Genomic DNA, 21,375 nt, shown 5'->3' on the forward strand with positions numbered 1-21,375 from the left:
AAAATACGTCAAAGGTCGAATCAAGCGAAAGAAGGTGAAAACGAAAATGAACTAACTTTCTGAGCCAGAGGTGGAGGAGCAGCGGGCTGTGCGTTCTTGTCCCTATCCCTCAATGAGAGAAGTAACTGTGCATGCGGCATAGAACTTGGTGGACCAGTCTGTAAACCATACAAATGAACACGATCATTTACACATATATCAGCACACATACAAATATATACATAGCAGTTCAAATATGAAGAAAACTTTCGATCAAGAAAGCAACTCACGAATCATACACTCAGTGACAAAATGATTGGTATATAAGAAAGAACAATATAGAAAGATATATCGTGTTTGTCATAGAAATGAAGAAATCTGTATCCCAGAGGATATCAACCAGATTTTTCAGTAATGAACATAACCTAAGAAGTTATATCATCGTTATGCATATCACCTTCGATGACATTTGCCAAAGGAATTTGTTTTTGCTTTAGGTATCAAAGTGTAATATACGCAAACCCATAGGAATCGTCGTATCAGCCACACATAACATGCTCTCCATATCGAACCTGTCACTAGAAGGCGATGATGGTGCATTTAAACTGCAGCAATCATGTCTAGTGGGAAATTAAGTCTACTCATTTAAATGTAGCCTTTATTATGACGTATAATGGCAATTCGGAGTCTACTGAGGAAAATCAAGGGACAGTCAAAGCAAATTAGATCGCTTCAAGCAGGAAATATGCCGCAGATGTAGCGAGACCCTCGAGAATGCCACAGAATATATGTAAATAGTGTTCCACTTGCAAATTTCATTCAAGATGACTTGAAAAATGGCATTCTATTTGCAACTGGAGTACACTAAAACACATTTCCAAAGCATAGTCAAAGGAGCTTTACATAAATACTTAAAACTAGAATAAACAGCTGCAAAGTCTGTGTTTATCTTATGCAAGTTTTCGTGGCAGAATTTCAACACTTATACAAATATTTCATCGTAATATGAAGCAGTCTATACTTATGATAATCATCGTGATATTTCTTCACCTGTCAGGGTAAGATAACATACCTTAGGCTGGAAAGCACCGGATCCGAGGGGACCAGCGCCTAGTGGACCACCAGTGGGAAGAGCTCCTCCTCCAGGTCCCGGCGGATGAAACATTGGCGATAATCCAGGATATCCAGGAAGACCAGGAACCTGAATGAGAAAGGCATTCAATCAAATATAATTATATAATCATTGCATCTCTTATGGATGAAAATGATCATTTTCATGAAAGCAGAATATAGACAAAATTCTGAGAATTATTGATATCCCAATTGAGCTTTTATTCTAAATGAAACGAGCAGAATATTTTATGTAGATTGGGAAAAAATATCAAAGGAGTCTATGGTTTCGAGACATACAAACCACTTAATCGATACCAATACGTTGTCGAGACAGACAAATTAGACCCAATGGGCCTATTAATGCTATAATTTAGATTTCAGCTTTAAATATAGAATTCAAATATAAAACATTGATGAACCTTTTAACTATAGTCTGATATAAATACTTTGGGAAGGAAATCATGAATGACATCAGGTCAGTAGCCAGGGAGCCTGTAACAGCTTTGACATAACTCTGAACATTGCGATGATTATTCCGGCACATTTATTTGCAATATTTCAAAAAAATCAATATTAATCATCGAAATGGATAAAACTTTGTAACGTTGTACGCGTGTTGACTGACTACCTGTGGTTTGTCCATTCTAGACTGGTTCGGGGGCCTCACATTTGTCAAGGGTCGCGGATCTATTCTACAGGCTCCCGGCTATTAATAGAGATAGAAAGATGAAGGCAAAGTTAAAGACAATGTAGTAGATGATTATAAATCAAAAGGTCAAATTTAAAAAGGAATTAAAACATAATACATATCATGCAAAATACCATAACTAAATACATTTTTGAGGGATATTAAGGAGGTTTGACTATTTTCTTTAACATCTATTTGAATCCCACAAAACTAGTTCTATATTAAGATTCAAGCATCAAACTTAAACAATAACTCTGGAACCAGGCAATACATTTGCAGCTTAGTTATAGACAGTGCGACTGATACATCGAACAATGTATTCTTTCGGACAAAATGTCCAGGAAATGATTCACTTAGTTGCATCAACGAACTCAAATAGTAGGAAATGAAAACGTCCAAAATTATTGATGGAACGTTAGCTGACGTGTGCATGTCAAACACATCAACATGACACTGTCAGATATCAAACAAAAAAAGTTTCAGATTACTGTCATGGAAAGAGGCTTCCTGTTAGCGTCTAACTTGGCATATCAATATGTAACGAATTTTAAAATTTTATTTATGTGTATTTATACAATATACATTGCTTCCACCGATCTCGCGATGACTGACATCTAAATTTACAGAGTTTATCATTTGTTAAAAGCAACTGAAAGGGAGTGCTGGTAATGAATGAAGCGCTTCGCCAATAAATGAATGTAAATGCAATGCATATCAGCTAAAGAGACAATGTCGTTAGCACTTGACATGAAGAACTGGTTTGTGAGTGCAACGACAACAGCAGAAAATGAACAGTAAGAAATAAGCTCACTGAAGATGGATAGAAATGAGCTTGTTCATGTCTTTTGAGTTGGTGGTTGAACTTACCGGCTGTCTGAAGAATGGTGAATCATACTTCGGCATTTTATCGAACTGCAAAGAGAACCGAGATATACAGATATAGCATGAAGGGCCAAGTCCTCAAGAGCTGAGCTCTCCCCTCACTAGTCACATCTCGAGAGCATTTCACGGCTTTTTAAGCCATGCGCAATATATGGCTTATCCCGTAAAAGTTCACGGTTCACGTCTTATCCTCACCGAGAGATAAGAGGGTGATAGCGAGAATATTTCGGATCAAAAACTGAGTCAGAATTAGCTAATCGTATGGCACATTAGGTAACAGATCATAAGTTGAAAAAATAACATCTTGAGGTTTCCCTGCGGTTAATTTGATGACTTCCAGAAGATATCAATAGGCTACATATAGCTGCGGAAATAGGCTTTATTCTGCTCATGTATTACATAGCTTCAAAAATCTCTGGGATCTTTATGCTGATGTTTTTATGCCAAAATATTTGACCTTCTTTCAGAAAAGCTTTCAGATCGTGTGACTACTTAACCAGCAATTACTAACATAAAATTTTGTTCATTTTTTTTCGCTCCACAAAGCGCGATAATTCATCATATCAAAGGGATCATTATGCAGGTTTTAACTGATCGCGTCCCGCTAGTAACATCCACCAAATGCACATTCGACTTAATTAACAATGACAGACATTAATATCGATGACGAGTTTGTAAGATTAATATTCGAAACTTAAGACAAATTGCCGGAGAGCTGCATGCGTCATTATTCAGGCAACCGGTGACATGACAAGTGAGCATTTAGCTATGAAATGAGCTCGCGAAGGAGAAAAAATCTCATTTGTCAGACGTGGTAATACGATTTTCATGCATGCTAATTGTTCATCACAGAGGTGATTCGATTTCAATCAGAACACGCAGTGCATTAAATTAGCATTAGTCTTTAATCCTCGCCGGGTGACGAAGATGAAATTACGCCTTATATTGCAGCCAGCAATATCATCGCCATCTTTTACACGAGATATCGACCGTATTATATCCATCCCGAAAAATAATGCGCAGAAAAATACACTACACACGTGTCAGTGTAGCTTCAAACAAAAGCCTATTGATTTACATCGGGTAATATCGCGGAAACCTCTACAGCTTCACCAGCTCAGCTCGCCATAAAGAGGCAAAAAAAAAACTAATTTCATCGATAATTATTAGCCATGCGTATTAAACGATAATGCACCATGCCATGATTACAAACCTAACAATTCGGTAGCGAATTGGGCGTTGTTTTTTACATGTACAGAAAAACTTTTAATGTAAGTACAATTACTAGAGATATAAAACCATATCCGATGTGGAGACTTAAAATAACTAAATCGCTAACTAGGCTAAGAATAAAGCAAATTTTTGACTCGTGTCGGTAGTGCTGCACTAGACATCATCAGAATAGATGGGCCGGTTCATTACCATCAATATTGATACCATACACTTACCAAGTGGACTGGACTCTGCGATGGTAACATCCCACTGCCAAGAGTGGGTGGAAAACCCGGACCGTATGTGTGTTGATGCATGTGCTGGTGTTGGTGCATGTGTTGATGCTGGTGCATCTCCGCACGCAGTAATGGCGAATTCGCAGCCGCTGCCGCAATACGGTCGGGAGATGCGTGAGATTGTAAAAAACGATTATTCAACTCTTGACGAAGGAGATCTTGACCTGGAAATAGAAAACGTTACACATGTAAATACGAATAGCAAGAATCGATGACTGAAGATGACATAAGTGCAGACAACATACAGAAAACTCGTCGCTAAGTGGAATGAAAGTGGTTGAATGTAATTTATCTTTGACAGTCACCGAGACATTTGTTAAGAAAACCTGCTCCAGATTCAGGAACGTAAAATGTTCGCATCAGTGTATATAGCAATCCAGCCGAGACGGAAGATGAAATACTGACCAAGCCATCTGAAAATTCACCATTCAGACATTCGCTTTCATAACTAATGCATCAAGGATAAATCACTTTGAAGCATGAACAGTATTCTCACTGGCACAGATTTGACCAAAGAACAAGATGCAAAGCAATGCGTAATACAATTATTGCACATCAATCCCAATATATACGAAGTTTGAACATCATCTCATGCGCAGATTAGTTACAGTTCAATTTTCATTCACGCATCGACCTTCTTTTTCAGCACTCCTAAGTTGTCAGTAGCATTGTAGTCGACGAAGACGATTGCCGGGATCAAGCATCGCGCACTGTTTCTGCCTGGTTTCCCTTCATTCTGATTATTTCCTGCCGATGTGATGTTACAGGATATTGCCATTAAAGCCGTTCATATTAAACCACGACTTCACACTATCAACAGTAACAAGGAAATGATCGCAACGTCTACAACCGACCGGACCTAAATCGCGCTTTCTCGTTACCACGGTAACGATAAGCCAAAACGGGATGAAAAGTGACACCTACTTGAAAAAGGCTCTGCAAAAAGCAACGCAAACCTTTAGACATTACACCCAAACATATCGTGATGAAATTAAAGGTCCTGATGTTGTAAAACAAATGTCCCTGCTGATAATCAACGACGGTAATAGTATAGCAACTAACTACTACTGGCAATAGATTTTTACAGCAAAATGAAATGTGATATTTTACGTTCCCTATCCATGAATTATATACAAGAGCACTTAAGTATTGGGAGGTTTATATATATGATATGAAAAACAATACAACTCCATAAATGACAATCGCTACATATCACAATACATTTTTTGCTGTACTAGGATGAGTAAGGCCTTCAATAGTAGATCAAATTTAGACGCTTCGTAGAAAAATAAGGCACTGCGTTATAGTTGTGAAAAACAGTAAGCATACAAAGATATTCAAATCATGTAGCTCATTTCACCGATATCAGTTTTCAAGACGTTCAAAGGTTTTCAGAATATTCAACAAATCCTGAATAGTTGGGAGACTAATTTTGAGTGATCACTTTGATATGTCGCCCATAAATGTGATTCAACAATTATAGATAGACACAAAATCGATAACATACTCCATTACACAATCATGTTCAAATTTTCTCTTATTTCTAAAATTACATTTATTTCTTCGCATCAATTTCAAGGTTTCCAGTAGGAATAGGAGATCGCGCATTTGAACTTCTAAAAACTTTATATAGTATACGAACAGCTATGTGACAACGGATTCAGAATATCAGGAGCCTCTGGCAGTGGGAGGATATATTTTCCTATATTTGTTCATTATTCAGGCTGCGTTTTGTGGAAATAAATACGCATATTTCATCAACAATATTGCCGCCTAAAGGCCAGTTATAATGGACAGCTGAGATAAAAATGAACACAATAGGTGATGAATGACATAACTACTGTGATGATTAACTAACCCAGAGCTGTTACTGGTATTAATAAAGAAACAGCAAGTCAGAGCCAACGGAACCACACTTTCACAGGAACGCCATCAGCCTTCCAGCACATCTCTCACAATATGCCGGCAGACCAAATTGAAATTGCTCCATAACAGAAATCCAACACCCAATACCTGGTGGGGATAATACGTTTCCAGGCGCTAATAGACACATATTCTGGCACCCATGGCTGGCAGAAAAATGACTGTAATCCACCTAAAAATTTGGCTACAATGGATTTGGTATAATACTTAAACAACTGACCAAAATGATGCCGATGAGCGAGCTGCTGGTGCTTCATAAACCATGAATAACTGAAGCACACTATTCAGTCGAGAAAAAACTGAATGATACATGTAAATACATTGATGTAACCGGAAGCCAGTCAGTTAGATGCAAGTTATGACTTACAAAGTGAATACAACAACGGGCATATAATTTTAGCGTAATAAAGCGAGAAAGCTCTCAACATCAGATGATTAATGTGAACCGTGCTCTTTTGATGGCAGCATGAAAAAAGATAGCGACGACCCACAGTTACTAATTAAATGGACAGAGAAGTTGACAGTGCGCACAGCCGACAAAGCGAGCTGGCTTTCATCCAGGACAAAAATCACTGCCGGTATAACATAAGATAGATATCGCAATCTCTTTCTATAATTCACCCATTACTGGAGAACAAAAGAAGCCATTTCATTCACTTCGTTGAACATCCCTTCGGGCCGACTGCTGAAATTTTAGATAAGAAGTAGAAGAAATATGTGCGTATTTATATCATAAATGAACAAACCGTACCTGAATGTATTGAATCAACCCCGTAGGGTGTGGGCATACTAGTTGGAGCGGGCAGTGACTGAGACGTTAATGCTGTTGGCGCCAAAGGAGGCGCGAACATGTTCCGGGGAGCTGCCTGTGATTGTAGATGCTGCGCGTGAAGCTGAGGATTTGGCGGATGATGAGAATGATGAGGTTGTAGATATGGCGATGATGACTGTTGTTGTCGCTGTGGTGGTTGCGGTTGTTGAGAGATATGCGGATGATGACTATTTGCTTTCAATTGGTTCACAGTATTGTTCACGGGACTGAAAAGACACAAATAAACGTACAAATATATTCCCGACATAATGATGAGGAAATGTAAAATCAGATGGAAATCAAGCGATAAAATTACTCAGCAAATCATACAATTATTCCAATGTTGAAATAATAACTGTATGTTGAATACGGGATAATAAGTGATTAAAGATGATTTATACGACTGCAGCTTATAGTATTAACAAGTCTGATGCTTTGGCCGAACACATCTGTATAATCTACGAGCTGTTTAGTCAAGGCAGACTGTATACCCAATCAAATTTCAATAAAATTCTGTAAATTTTCGATTAATTTGTTGCTAAATTCACGTTTTATTTGCCATACAGATGGAGCATTTGCATCGATAATTATACTGCAGTCAATCTAAGTTGCCAGCGATAAACCTCCCATAAACCTTGATCCCATCATTTATATTGTTTCAAAAAGTATTTACTTGTACGATACTGGTGAAAGAAAACAGGACTTTCCCTTGGAAAATATAAACAAAATCAGACAATCATAACGTTGTTCTTAATAATAAAGTTGTTATTGCTATACATATTACACATTATGTGTGGCTATCATAGATGATTTGGTACTGCAAACGTCTATCTATCCAGTAGAATTTTTAATCAAATTTCAAAAAGGCAATATGTAACACATTGCATTACCTATTTCAAACAAGCATCTCACATAAAATAAACATTCACAAGCTGTGTACACTAGCGCGCATTGTTTTTATTACTTATCAATTCTCACATTGCAACAATGCCTGCTGAGGCATAGTCTTAAGGTAATCTTCTTTCAACTATGAAAAACAAAAGACCATCTACTGTAAATAATTATACCAACTGTTATAACTAAACCTTCAAAAGCCAACATAATACGGTTATACATATGGTACCTCACCTGTAGGCAAAATATTCATATATGTTGGAATGACGGTAAGAAATGTGTAAGGCTTTAAAAAGCTCCGAGTATATACCAGTTTTTAGCCAGTTGTTACATTTACCTTTCTGATTCTAATGATGTTCAGCCTGAACTATGTTTATTAGTAAAACAGGGTAAAATATTTGCAGCAACAGGTGTGATTTGTATGACTGCCACGTGAACATCTATCAGATTTATTGGCAGACAAAATCTAGTAAAGATAGTCCTACCTAACTGACTGACTGAAAAAAAATAAACCTACATCGCAGATAACATAACCAGAAATGTTACCTGGTGGCTTATGCAAGGCTGGAAGAAAGTGGATATGTGTAGTAAGAATTGAGTGAGCATACCTCGGATGCCAGCTTGGATGGGTTTTGGAATATGCTGAGATATGATGGTCCTTATCGTACAATTGATCAGTTTTACGACTGGAAGTTAACTGCGGACTTGGCGAGAGATTCGGTCGTTTTCGATCGCGGTGCAATGGTGGCACAGGGCCCTTAGGGGCAGGGCTTGGAGCACAGCTTCCACCACTACTACTGCTACTGCTACTGCTTGCAACACTATTATTATTTGCTTCACCTGAAAGAAAAGAATGAGAAATTTGCATGTAGAGTTAACCCTTAACGACAATTCTCATCATAGAGCCACATTTTTAGAACAAGTTATCACATTATTCTTTTTGGCAACCTTTCATGAGATCATCGACAACAACTTCCAACAACATATATTTCTATCGCAGGTAATTGAACCTTAGACTACCCACACAACCACTGCAAATTGATACACATAAATAATGGCAACTTTTGAAAATACATAGTACTTTGAAGCATGATTGGCATGGAAATATTCTGGTATTATTGATATAAGCTGCATTCAGTACGGTACTAAGCGTTCACACTAGGAAATTATTCGAGGCCTATTCGCGGCTTATTCAGTTCCGTACTGAAATACGCGGCTTATTAAGCGTGAAATGCGATTCTGTGCCGAAAATCCGATCTCAGTACGGCACTGAGCTGGCCGCGTATTTTCTGTGGTGTGAACGCAGATTCGCGCTTAGCTGGTCGCGATTTCACATCCTCGTAGTACAAAACACTTAGCACTAATTTCACTCCCCTCTATTGGCACACTGGATGACTACTATACTGGGCTCATTAAGTGCCGAATTGCCGACTCGTAGTGTGAACGTAAATGGCTGTATAAGCCCGTATTTTGGTGAATTCGGCACCAGTGAAGTACGGTACTTTGTAAGCGCCGAATCTAGTGTGAACGCGGCTATAGATGGTGAATGTAGGACCATTCCAAAACTACGTTTTACATTTTGTAAGCTTGCATTATCAAATCAATCATTGGGAAATTAATGAGATAACTGTCTCGACATTACATCATATTGTCCTGTCTCAATGGCATAGCTTCATTCACTATAAATTCATGAACATTGTCATTATCATCAAAACAAAGGGCACAACATTCATAATTAGTGAATTTTCTCCATTGTTTGATGACACAATATGCAGACAATGAACTGAGATGCAAATGATATTTTGGGATAAAGCCAACTGCCAGGAGTTTTATAATGTTAGCGTTGACTACTAAATGTGACTACTAAATGATACCGGAAACCCAGTACCAATCATTGAGCGTGCATTAAAGCTGGTTAATTCGCTTTGCAATGAGCATTAATCTTGATGTAATTTGTTCAGGGTCGTCACTATTGGCCGTCATTAATACTAATAGTAGTGGCGGCAAATTGCTCTTGGCGTTCTGATCATCATCACAGGGCATGTATTAATGGCTGCATTCGTAGGAATTAATCAGTACGGTCTGAATAAACCACCAATGAGTCTTGTATTGATGATGCAAATAAAAATGGCCATAAAAAGGAGATTGAGAACAAACTGTATGACGGTATCTAATAGGTATCAAAGATTCAGTTTCATCATCTTAATCGGTCAAAATGAGAAAGAAATGATCGTAATAGAGCTTCATCTTTAGTCATCGCTCCATCTTCGTTCCACTGCCTCAAAGTGGCCCATCAAAATATTTCATGAAGTACCAGTACGCAATTTCCATTCTCATTAAAACGTTGAACATCTTGCAAACTTTGAGAACTCTTGAACTCCTCAGAACATTTTCTTTGAAGACAAATCAACATACAAGACTTATGCATAGTAATCAGATTTGGTCACTGATTACAAATATTTACGTCATGCTAACCAGTATTGGCTGGCGAAGTGCTTGGAGAGATGTTGAACTATGTCAAATATTAGTATCGATTAACAACACTAATAATACCCTGTGCTATTCCTCCCACACAAGTCTAATCTATCATCAATATCTTGAATGCAATAACCACAAAATCAACCAACAACCAGAAATTCAACCAGAATAATGCGGGGCCTAATTTAGTTCCAAAATTGACCTCATTTCAGTTGGTATAGTGCCAGCTTAGCTCTTCCTCATTGGAACAGAAACTTTTGGTTGATGAAAAAATCTTTCCACGAATAGATAATTCATGAACGCCTAAATAATCCAATTCATGCTTACACTCGCAAAACATCAGATGATAAAATATTGCATGTGCGTGCGTGTATGATACAGAGACAAACGGTTTGTCACGTATTCAACATCGATCCGTCGGAGATGAGCTTAAATACTTCTTTCCATTACCCTTCTCCAGAGGCGAGCGTTTCTCCATTTACTAAATCCGTCATAAATCAAGCAAATTCACAGATGCGAGGTTTGTATTTCCCAGCGGTATATCTTGACCAAACAAACTGACAAATACGCATGACGGCGTCGGATTTCGCAATGACTCGTCAACGGTGCCAGGCGAACATGTCGAATGTTATCGGTTCTAATTCAACCAGCATGGCTAGTGTGCGGAAAATTTCCATTTGTTAATCATCTTGACACGGCAACCGGATCAATTTTTCAAATCACAAATCAATCGCCAGACGGTCTTCGGGGATAATGGCATCAAGTAGTCGCGTGGCCGCCTTCACACGTCACATACCGATTCTTTTCCGCATTCTGAAGAACGCGGCCAGGATTTGTCGTATCATACTCCGGTCGTTGACTATGTTTTACTTTTTCAAATCACGTTCGATACAAACACGACCATGAAATCATAACACGGTAAAATTCAGCAGAGAAGAAAAAAAATCATTGTACGATATCCTTCAGCTATATAGAAGTTTTTAAACGTTTCGATTATATCATAATAGTCATCATCAGCAATACTGGAACTTATCGGACTCATTTTTCTCTTCGCGGTATTTGTGGGATTTCAGCGTTTCGTCAAGATTACCATAAAATCATGTTTTTAGATTAGTAGATCGGTTTTCATCGATGAAGTTTAACCGGTGATTCACTAGCATCGTTTTGACTTCAGTAAATTTGTACATGCTAGTGTATTATAGCGTTATCAAGGAATAAAAGCTCGCCGATAAAAGCGATACCGGAAAGACGATAAATTACGCATTAGCTACCCACAGAATGGGGCCGTGAAAAGCGGGATTAATGCGCTTTTCGACAAAAACTGGCAGACAACATGCAAACAACATTACAACTTAATCCAGTGACGAATTTGTGAATAAAATAAGATTGATGACGGAATTTCCGACATTAAATCCAGTCATTGTGCCCGACGACAGATCATAGCAATGAACAATGTCAACACGGAAATGAAGAAATGTTTGACTAAGAACTTCGATCCTACGCAAAACTGTTTCACATTTTTATAGCGTTCAATCACACTGCCTCGCTATATAAAATTTTTCTGGAACATTTTAATTGCAAAGAATTCAGGAACATTCTATATCAATTCCAAACGAGCATTTCAAGTCCTCAGGCTACTGACATAAAAATGGTAAGGGACTGAACAGTAAAATATACTGATTTTAGACAGAGCGATGGACATCAATGATGGATATCATACGCATTCATTATCATACTTCGTTCATACTTACGTTTATGACCAAGCGTTAAAATGCTATCTGAACCATTTTCAGATACCTGAAAATATACAAAAATACGAGAACATTAGTATTGAATTACAGATTCAATATAAAATCCCTGAAAAATTTCAAAAGCCATTTGTCCTCTTTATATGAGATAACACCTCATCATCAATAATTATTCCATACTACATCTGTGACATGCTAATTCATGATGTCACAGATGCTCATGAGAACCAATGAAAAAAAAATATTCCTGAATCTCATGACAAATCAGGAAAAGTAAAACTGTTCTTTCATGAAAATTCATGAGCTGACATCATTACGTGAAATTGAATATTCTTTTTAAATATCAATACACTATGCGGAAACGTATCTCGTCATTTCCCTGTTGAAAACCCCCGATGATAATGTGATAATGCATGACTGAAAAAAAGCTGCCATTGCGTAATCAATCATTGATAATCTTCATACGACAAGAATACAGACATTGTGGCCAACATCATTTTCACTGGCAGCAGACACGAACTTATCCTCTACCACCATAAACTATTCATTTCAAAACAAGAAGAGAAGCTACATGCTGTAATATTCTGTACTATTCTCCTAAAACGATCATTATGAAAACTTTAAAATAGCCTACGTGGCAGGTGGTGCAATAATTCTTCTTCGTGTAAAAAGATATGCTCAGCATAACTCATCAAAGAGTATTCTATTTCAACCCATAGGATGATGATTGATAAATGCTGAGGTTCTCATATTTAGAAAATGTATCTGGGGCAATTGAAATATCAGGATATCAGACAGATTAAGATTAGATTTCCATACCCACTGGGTTATCCAATTGCAGTTATGAAGTCCTAACACGTATGCACCGGATAGGTATCCTAGGATCCATGGTAAAGGTTAATCAGGAATCAGACGACAGCTGCTAAGGGTTCAAGGATTTATTAACATCAGTCCATATTTTCCATTTAAACTACCTCGGTTTTAAGGATGAAATCCATTTTGAGTGAACTCTAAATCCATATTCATCATATTTCGGGTGAAACAGCCGATATAAATAATGCCGATACATAAAATGCAAATAGATGTACAGAAATCCATGAAATTATCGCCCATGATAGATTGAGGTAAAGCGTATAATCATCTGTCCAAATGGTTAAACATTTATTACAATGGAAAAAATTTTACCAACCATATTTTGCCATATCTGTAGTGTTGAAGCTGATTACTCCAAGGTTGAAGTAAAGATACCTATGAATGAATGAATATTCCATGCATCGTTGTTATAGCTAACACAAACAGCATATGTCACTGATAAGCTATATATGTATCACAAGTATCCAAACTTCGAATAATTCAGTCTGGGTGTATTACTTTATATCATGTCCACAACATATCCAATGAACAAACGCGTATAAAACCAATTTGATTTCAGAGACACACCATAACTGATTACATCTAATTGCATCGTGAATGCGTGTAAGCGATAGCTGAAATATTGGCGCATGCAATAACACGACGCGCGTGCGTATTTCTCATCAATAAAATCATCGCCAGGCGATCGCTGAGGCCTATTGAAACGTGGAACTAGTGATTTAAGATGCGGCGAACTGAACTGTATGACATCACTATTATTATTGGATCTACCGTGTGTGCGGGTACGTGATGTCTAAAACCGATAACAGATCACTAACATTAGAGCGGTAGCACTGCTGATGATTACACATTCATCACGTGAAACACCTAAATCCAATAAGACATAATTATAGTGATAGACAGTATACAACGTTTCATTAGCATTCATACACATCATCAGACATCTACTGTCTGGGGTACCTCGAAAAACATCATATCATACGAATCATATATACCTAGCATCGGTATCATGAATTCCTAATGGACACTTTTGACACCGCAATCGAATTACTATGAGTTGGCCAAATACATAATCATTGAGGTAACAGACAAGTCAAGACTGCTGAAATAGCTGCAATATGCATTAGTACGCCTGAACGAGCTTTACAACATCTTCATCCGAACAAGCAGAAATCTCCTGATAGAAATTGCCGTTTCAATTTCGAAATGTTGTTACAAAAGCCAATATCATCAAGAATGGTTGAACTGTTTCGAGCATGATCGGTTATCCGAGCATGAACATGACTGTATTGCTGTATCAATTACATTATGTGCATCTAAAAAATGCATCCGATTACAAAATACTTCGAGAGCTTCGAATCCGAGGGTTTTCATTACGTAAACAACAAAATCTGGTTAAACTAACACTAAGGAAGAGATGAGGATATTGATCTTCTAACAGTGACACAAAGATAAAACATATCATAGGAATCTAGGTATGAAAGGTATAAATGATACAAGATAGATAGAGTGGACATAGATTTAAAAAATCACGAAGAAATTACAAGACAAAGCCGTCAAAAATGTGATATATTCATATATATTCCGTAAGTTTGTATCAGTGATAAACCACTTCCAACGCGCAGCTTCATACGTATAATATTTAACAAATAAAACTGCCACAAGATACAACTGATCTGTTCGCCTTGGCAGCTTTCAGGCATAGCTCTTGATATCCATTTGCAAAAAATCCGAGAAACCTTGAGTACGAACAGAAAGTGCGAAAACGCATCAGTTTAAAAATCTAGCCAAGTCATTATTTCATTATGAGTCTAAACTCAACAAAATCAATCCAGGAATTTGAATATCTCTAAATCATTCATACAAAATCTTAACACATGTGTATCACAAAACCTGCAATATTGATAATCTATAATTACGGAAGTTAAAAAAACAACGGAGAACGTCTTAATGATGCTTTTGTCTTTGAATGAATAATATGCAGTTAGATTCATTATAACTCAGTACAGAACGCCCAGACAATGCTAACAGAAGAAATAGAAGAAAACTGAATATATGAGATATATACAGCTGACATTAGACCATCTCAAAACCACCTGATAAATGTCTGACAACTTTTTTGTCATTGATAAGTCCGACCTATCTTTTCAAAGAGTGAACTAAATCTATACTTAGTATATAGCCGGTGCTGTTATGAACAAACAGAAACCTAAAATGAAGACCTCAGGTTAAAAACCCACTGAATCTGATTACGAATGAAAGTTGGATTATTTTTTATAACATCAATGAGGCATATAAGCACTATCATGTTGATCCCACAGGCTCGAGCAATAGTGGTATTTTAAGTAAAAACAAATTCGCACTTTCACCTGGTGTTTTGGCTTTCGCACCAACTGAAACCATCAAAACCCTTCAATTACTTAGCAGCGTATCAGGTGTGACTACAAGTATAGTTAATGGTTTGAAGGGTTTACAGGCTCCCCTCTTCAAGTATCATTCAAACTGACATACACCAGTCCTACATCCCACGCTTTAAACATATCCACCACTTATCACCGAGATAAACCTCTTTCGTTCCCTTTCTACCCTCAGATCGACTGGGCTTTGTAGGTTCCGTATTCAAATATTACGCGTGTGTTTGTAATATATTTCAGATATGAAGCCAAATATATCGATCAAAAGTTCGTAGCGCAGTAATTTAACAATTCTTGACAAAAATCGGATATGTCTCATTGATCATTTGAAGAATGATATTGACATAATCACATCTACATAGCTTTGAAGTGCCTCTACTTTTATAAAGTGGTAGTTTACGCTTGTGATGCCGAGGGAGTTGCTATTCCGAGAAAGATCACGCTAAAAACCCTACAGGCCTTAAACTGCTTATATGACAAACTAAAAACATTTACAGATACAATCAGGCACTGTTATAAAATGCTGCGACAGATGATTCAGGAGGGCTACGGAACCATTTATTACTGACCAAGAAAATGACTGATGACCCAGCTTGCCACTAATCCTCTAGTGTAAAGCTGGAATATCATGCATAATCCGTGCCTCCCATTTATCTATCTAATGATAATCCAATGTCCAGCGCGGATGACAAGATCTCACTGAGGGCCAACTCGGCTCATTTCGCGCAGATTAAATTGATTTGCCGGCGTCTTCGTCGAGCCAATAAAATGTCGGCGAAGCGAGTAGCGTAGTGGGATTATTAGGAGATTCGTGCGCCATATGCGATAAATGTTCTAGCACATGTTGGATATAGCAAGGAAGTATTTTTAGTAGCAGCACCGATATATCTGTACGAACCACGAAAATCATCGTATTATTTCTCATTAAAGATAAAGTAATAAATAATCCACGTATTCCAACTAACTACTTCAATGTAAAAATCAATTTGGCAAAAATTTCTGCTAATCGGATTTTACGCCTTTTTTCCTATGAACCGATGATATCGTATCTGCTGAGAAAAAAAGTCGAGATTATGCAGTAATGCGCAATAGATACATACCACTAGATAACAAGACCTCCGAAGCTATAGGGATCCTCCTGGACCGATACATGATAAAGTACTTAATCTACACCAATACACATGATACACAGATACCCCGGATAGTCAAGCGGAAAAATGCAGTGAAAGAAGATATTGGCAATGCGAAACATTCTCCGACAATCGTTTTGCTAATCTACTTATCCAGTAGTATGATGATGAGGGTATTGCTTACATGCAAGTATTTACACTGATAATCTCGAGTAGACCTGTCTAATGGCTTCCTAACATATCAGACCAGTAATTGAAATGAACTGACTGGTATAACAACATTTACCTTTATCATGTTAGATTTCCCCGAGTAAATATCGCCTTGATGATTAAGTAAAGAAATGGCTGACTGTATAAATAAAATTCAACTAGGTTCAAGCACGGAAGGTGGAAACCTCTCTAATTCTAGTTAGTTCCTTCAGCGGTAAATCCACAAAATGTCCATACGATATTTATAAACGATTTAAGTATTTCAATAATTATCTATAATCACTACATCAAATATACTTCAGTATTTTACTCCTTGTCCTAGGTTTCTCCTAATCTTTACCAATGCCTATAACATATTTAGCCAGCAAAACCTTCCAAGTAATAGAACTTACTTTTACCCTCACAATCATCTATCCCACACACATCAAAATCTAAATGCTTATCTCGACCATGTCAAATTGTAGAACTATTTTCTCACGTCATTTTCTTGTACCACTCAGTCGCTTTAAGAGTTTCAGATATTGCTGTTTGTTAAGTAGTGAACTAAACTGCCAGTGATAACAGTGATTAAATTTCTTCCATTTCCAAGAGTTATGCATTTTAAACGAGTCACGATAGCTCGAAAAAATTTAAGTTGAAACTACCGCAGCGAGGAACAATTTAGGATTAGTTACAGATTCACGTCATCATCCATTAGTACATTACCAAATATAAAGACAATTTCAAATATCAAGACACATATAATCCTCCTTATTCGCAATGTCAGTGGAAAGTTTGACAAGATTTCCTGCAGAACACTCCTCCAGAAACTCTTTGGTCTCAGAAATCGAAGATCGATTTGAGTGTAATGGTATAACGGACTGCAATGCCTGCACCTGTCATTGGCTTGTTCAAAGGCAAGCAGCAAGTGAGTAGTTCAATACATTGCAGAACAATTTCAACATGGACTTTACATCAAGTGAAACATCTACCTGGTCATCTACCCAGGTAACAAGGTGTTCCGATGTTTCAGTGAAACTGAAAATAAGCAGGTCAAGGCGACTGAAAAATCTACTGGAGGCATGCAATGGATACGGATTAATTAAGAGGTGATAAGATAAACTCATAAGGTATATACTAAACTGATTAGAGATAACACTTAGCACATGTTTACGCGTGAGTGGTCTTACTGAACTGCATCACCACTTTACCAGCTGGGAGCTGATTTTCAACAGGCTTTTAGTGTTTTTACATTAAATTACTCTCACCTGAAACAGCTAGGTACACCATCAACACAAGCAGATTAGTAGCACCTGGCTCGTGTGCACGCAGGCTTATAATCCAAAGATATGAGGAAAAGATTTACCAAAAAGAGCAGCCATCTTGACAGAGTTAACTTCTTGTCAGTTTACATTCAGGTGCAAATGATCAATTATCAGCCAGGTATCAATGGTTTAGCAGCTTCCCCAGTATTTCAGCCAGTAATAATACATTCTTCATAGCACTGCATCGCCAATTGTTTTACGATCAAGCTACCGATGGTCATGATCGCGGTACAAATATATAGCTATCATGGATGATTAGTTTAATACTACATTCCACTCAGCTCATAATCAAATCATAGCTTTCGGGAATTCGGTGCTACCACAGCGTAATAATAATTACAGACATAACTAGTCATTACACAGGGAGAATGAAAGAGAGAGAGAGAGAGCAAAAAGTTGTAAAACAACGTCATAGTAGAATCACATTTAATTGGAATCGGTATCAGAATATCGCACAGGTACACTTCAATGGCACATGTCGCGAGTTATCAGGTGAAGTCAAACTGTTACCAAAAGCGACAAATTAATGAATTATTGATTAACACGCGATACATGGATATGGACGTGAGTATATTTGTGAAGGAGACTGAAGTAAATCACTGGGTGATTAGGTATCACTGAGTAAACCATCAACTCCTATGATGACTCCGACAAGTAGGTGAGATTCCATCTCTTGAGTACTGGTGCCGACTCTTCAGCGATGCAATAATGCGGAGTACCGCGTAATTACACCGACGAGTCGGGAAACCTTTATCAGAAAATTGGCTCAATTTGAACAGAGAACACTCGAATCGGTCAGAATTCTGGTGAGGATTAGTATCCATGATATCGGTAGAGTGGTCCATCTTAACACACAGTGCAAGCAAACAGTACCGACAATCATATTCTAACACCACTTCATCACCGATGACCGGCTTAAGAACACAAAGCGTACTTCGCAACGCCATTGATGGCCTTGACCTCTCATAAAGGTCTTATAACATTCTACTGAGAAACACCAGATTCATAAGTAAATTGGTGAACCTGCGCTCTTCACCGATGAAGCCATAGCAATGACTGGGTTCATCGACATCATTTCAAAGAAATTAGATCAATAGAACACAAAATGTCATTTCTCGTTGGAAGTCGTCTCTTTCAAGCCGGTAAAATGATGAACAGATGATATTTCACACCTCCTTGAGGCTTACACATGAACTAACCTTCCGGAACATAAACCAGAGTTCTTTTATTTTCCCATTTCTTGTCATGAGAACGCTTCATCAGTTCAACGGAACGTGTAAACAATCATGTCACTGCAGCACCCGGTGACTCATTACACTTCACCGGCTTTCCAAGATTATTAATCCAATCTCAAAGACATCTAAATCGGTGAGAGCATTTCAAACACTGGAGGGCCACGTTGACAACTTTATTCCATCAGTGGGTTTCATTAACACTTTTGGTCAAGGATGATCGTGCCTCGTTCGGCGGCAATCATCCACAATTTGCCGGCAGCAAGAGAGAGCAGAGGAACTGAGTGAAGATGTTTCAAGCAGAAAGATGATGGCTCTTCGACATGTTATCGACACATTACGTCTTGTCAGGATATTTTAATGGTTCACTAACTATTCATCCTGCAGTGCTTCCATATCTTATTTCAGATGACCACCATCGTGAACAGCAGACGAAGGTTAAACCTTACTCGAATCACAACAGTTATATATCAATATTCTGGTAGTATGGATATACCAATTGATTAATCTAAGTTTCCCGCCTTTCAAAAATCCTTCGGACAATTCACTAATTGCTTGAAATGATTATCAAGTAGTGAAGTAAGTAGCCATGTGTTTGAAAGGCATCAATAACAAGGTTGACATTAAACTAATACATTTTTCGCAACTTTCATGATGGAGTAACCAAGATAAGAACACTTGGACGGCAAATTATTACCACTCGATGCGTAAAGTTACCAAACATACAAACCTAGATAAATACAGATCAAGAGCTCTTGACTGAATTGTTGGCAAAAAAGTGCCAATTGAAGTGCACCAGGAAAGGCGCAGGCTTTATATGACTCTTCACCCCTTCAAGTTATGGCTAGGATATCTCGTTATTTCCCGGTTAATTGCTTTTGCCACTCAAGTAGCCTTCATCACTGTGGCATGACTTCCACTTATGGTGTCGTGAAACAGGTCAACAGGATACTGGCAACGCAGTCGTACACTACTGACACTGTATTTAGGTGGTTTCATAACCAGTTCAAGCGTAATTTTGTCAACCAGTAACTGATAACCTGACGCCAAAAAAGCCACTCAGCGATTGCACTCAATGATTGTAATAAAAGCGCATTCATCAATCATTGATGCACCAATTCAAGAACCGATATCGGTACAGTTAAGATTAGATTTTAGAGTAAGTATAAGGTGTACATATCCATGAAAATTAGATACCCATACCTTATTCGCGTTGTCATCATTTATCAACATGTCCTGCTCTGCACCAGTTTGGGAACGAATTATGCACATCGCGTTGATATTGTATATAGCCACGAGGTTTATGACATCAAGCAATAGATGGAACGGTGCCATAGTTAGTGATAACGACTGTAGACAAGGCTAATAGAAGCCTACAAGCACCGCGTAACATGGCATGTCCGTTAATATGATGACTGATCTAGCTGCAGCTGTGTAAGAAAGCGGTCTCTTCTTCACTAGATGTCGGCTAATGTAATATGCTTGCGTAGTAATTGAGTTGTACAAAACAAGCTCCAAGACAGCAATTCATCTGAATTCAACATCGTCTATAATGCAAAACGCTTGCATTTCTGCCTTAAACTTTGCAATCAATATTCAGAATATATATCAGAGCAGAACATTGAAAAATTCGAGTTTCAGGATGAAAATTGAAATGACCGCTTTATCAAAAGAGCAAAAGATGATGGCAGAAATATGAAATCTTTCATCTGCTGTTTGTACAACTTACAAGTACTTAAACTTGATGAATAGACTACTAATGCTATTAAAATAACACCGTTGAAAAAGCAACCAAAAACGTCAGTGATCGTGAAATCAGCTTATAGCCTGCCATATATCAAATGTCTACTTACTATCAGACATCAGTCACGGGATGGTAGGAAATGAGGCGGATTAGTATGTCGCTGAAATCCCCCAGTTGGGGTATTAAATGAATCTTATATTTCGGTAATTCTGCCATGCAATGCAATTGATCTGTGGGCTCCCAGTGTGGCTGATTACAAAAGCCGTCTACTTGCAACTCATGGCTCCCCAGACTACGATTGTCGGTGATTTCGTTACTGTTCTGATTAGTCCGCGGAGACAAAACAAACCGCTAGAGAAGTGAATAAAACTGGTGATCATATCCACACAAGACGCCGATGCCCACCGGGACGTGGGGACTGATTGATGATGGCTTACAACTAAA

At 37.9% G+C, this 21,375-nt stretch overlaps 1 protein-coding gene across 1 annotated transcript in view; it reads right to left on the reverse strand.

Moving 5' to 3' along the window:
- LOC141899068 (uncharacterized) overlaps positions 1–21,375 on the reverse strand; it is a 67,502-nt gene that overhangs the window by 7,923 nt on the left and 38,204 nt on the right. Inside the window, exons 6-13 of the mRNA XM_074785222.1 lie at positions 12,028–12,073; positions 8,407–8,638; positions 6,845–7,131; positions 4,111–4,334; positions 2,648–2,692; positions 1,721–1,798; positions 1,052–1,180; positions 57–158 (exon numbers count right to left, since the gene is read on the reverse strand). Coding sequence (XP_074641323.1) covers positions 57–158; positions 1,052–1,180; positions 1,721–1,798; positions 2,648–2,692; positions 4,111–4,334; positions 6,845–7,131; positions 8,407–8,638; positions 12,028–12,073 — 1,143 coding nt within the window. The remainder of the gene's footprint in view (positions 1–56; positions 159–1,051; positions 1,181–1,720; positions 1,799–2,647; positions 2,693–4,110; positions 4,335–6,844; positions 7,132–8,406; positions 8,639–12,027; positions 12,074–21,375) is intronic.

This window comes from Tubulanus polymorphus, chromosome 2, assembly GCF_964204645.1.
Source record: "Tubulanus polymorphus chromosome 2, tnTubPoly1.2, whole genome shotgun sequence".
Lineage (NCBI taxonomy): Eukaryota > Metazoa > Nemertea > Palaeonemertea > Tubulaniformes > Tubulanidae > Tubulanus > Tubulanus polymorphus.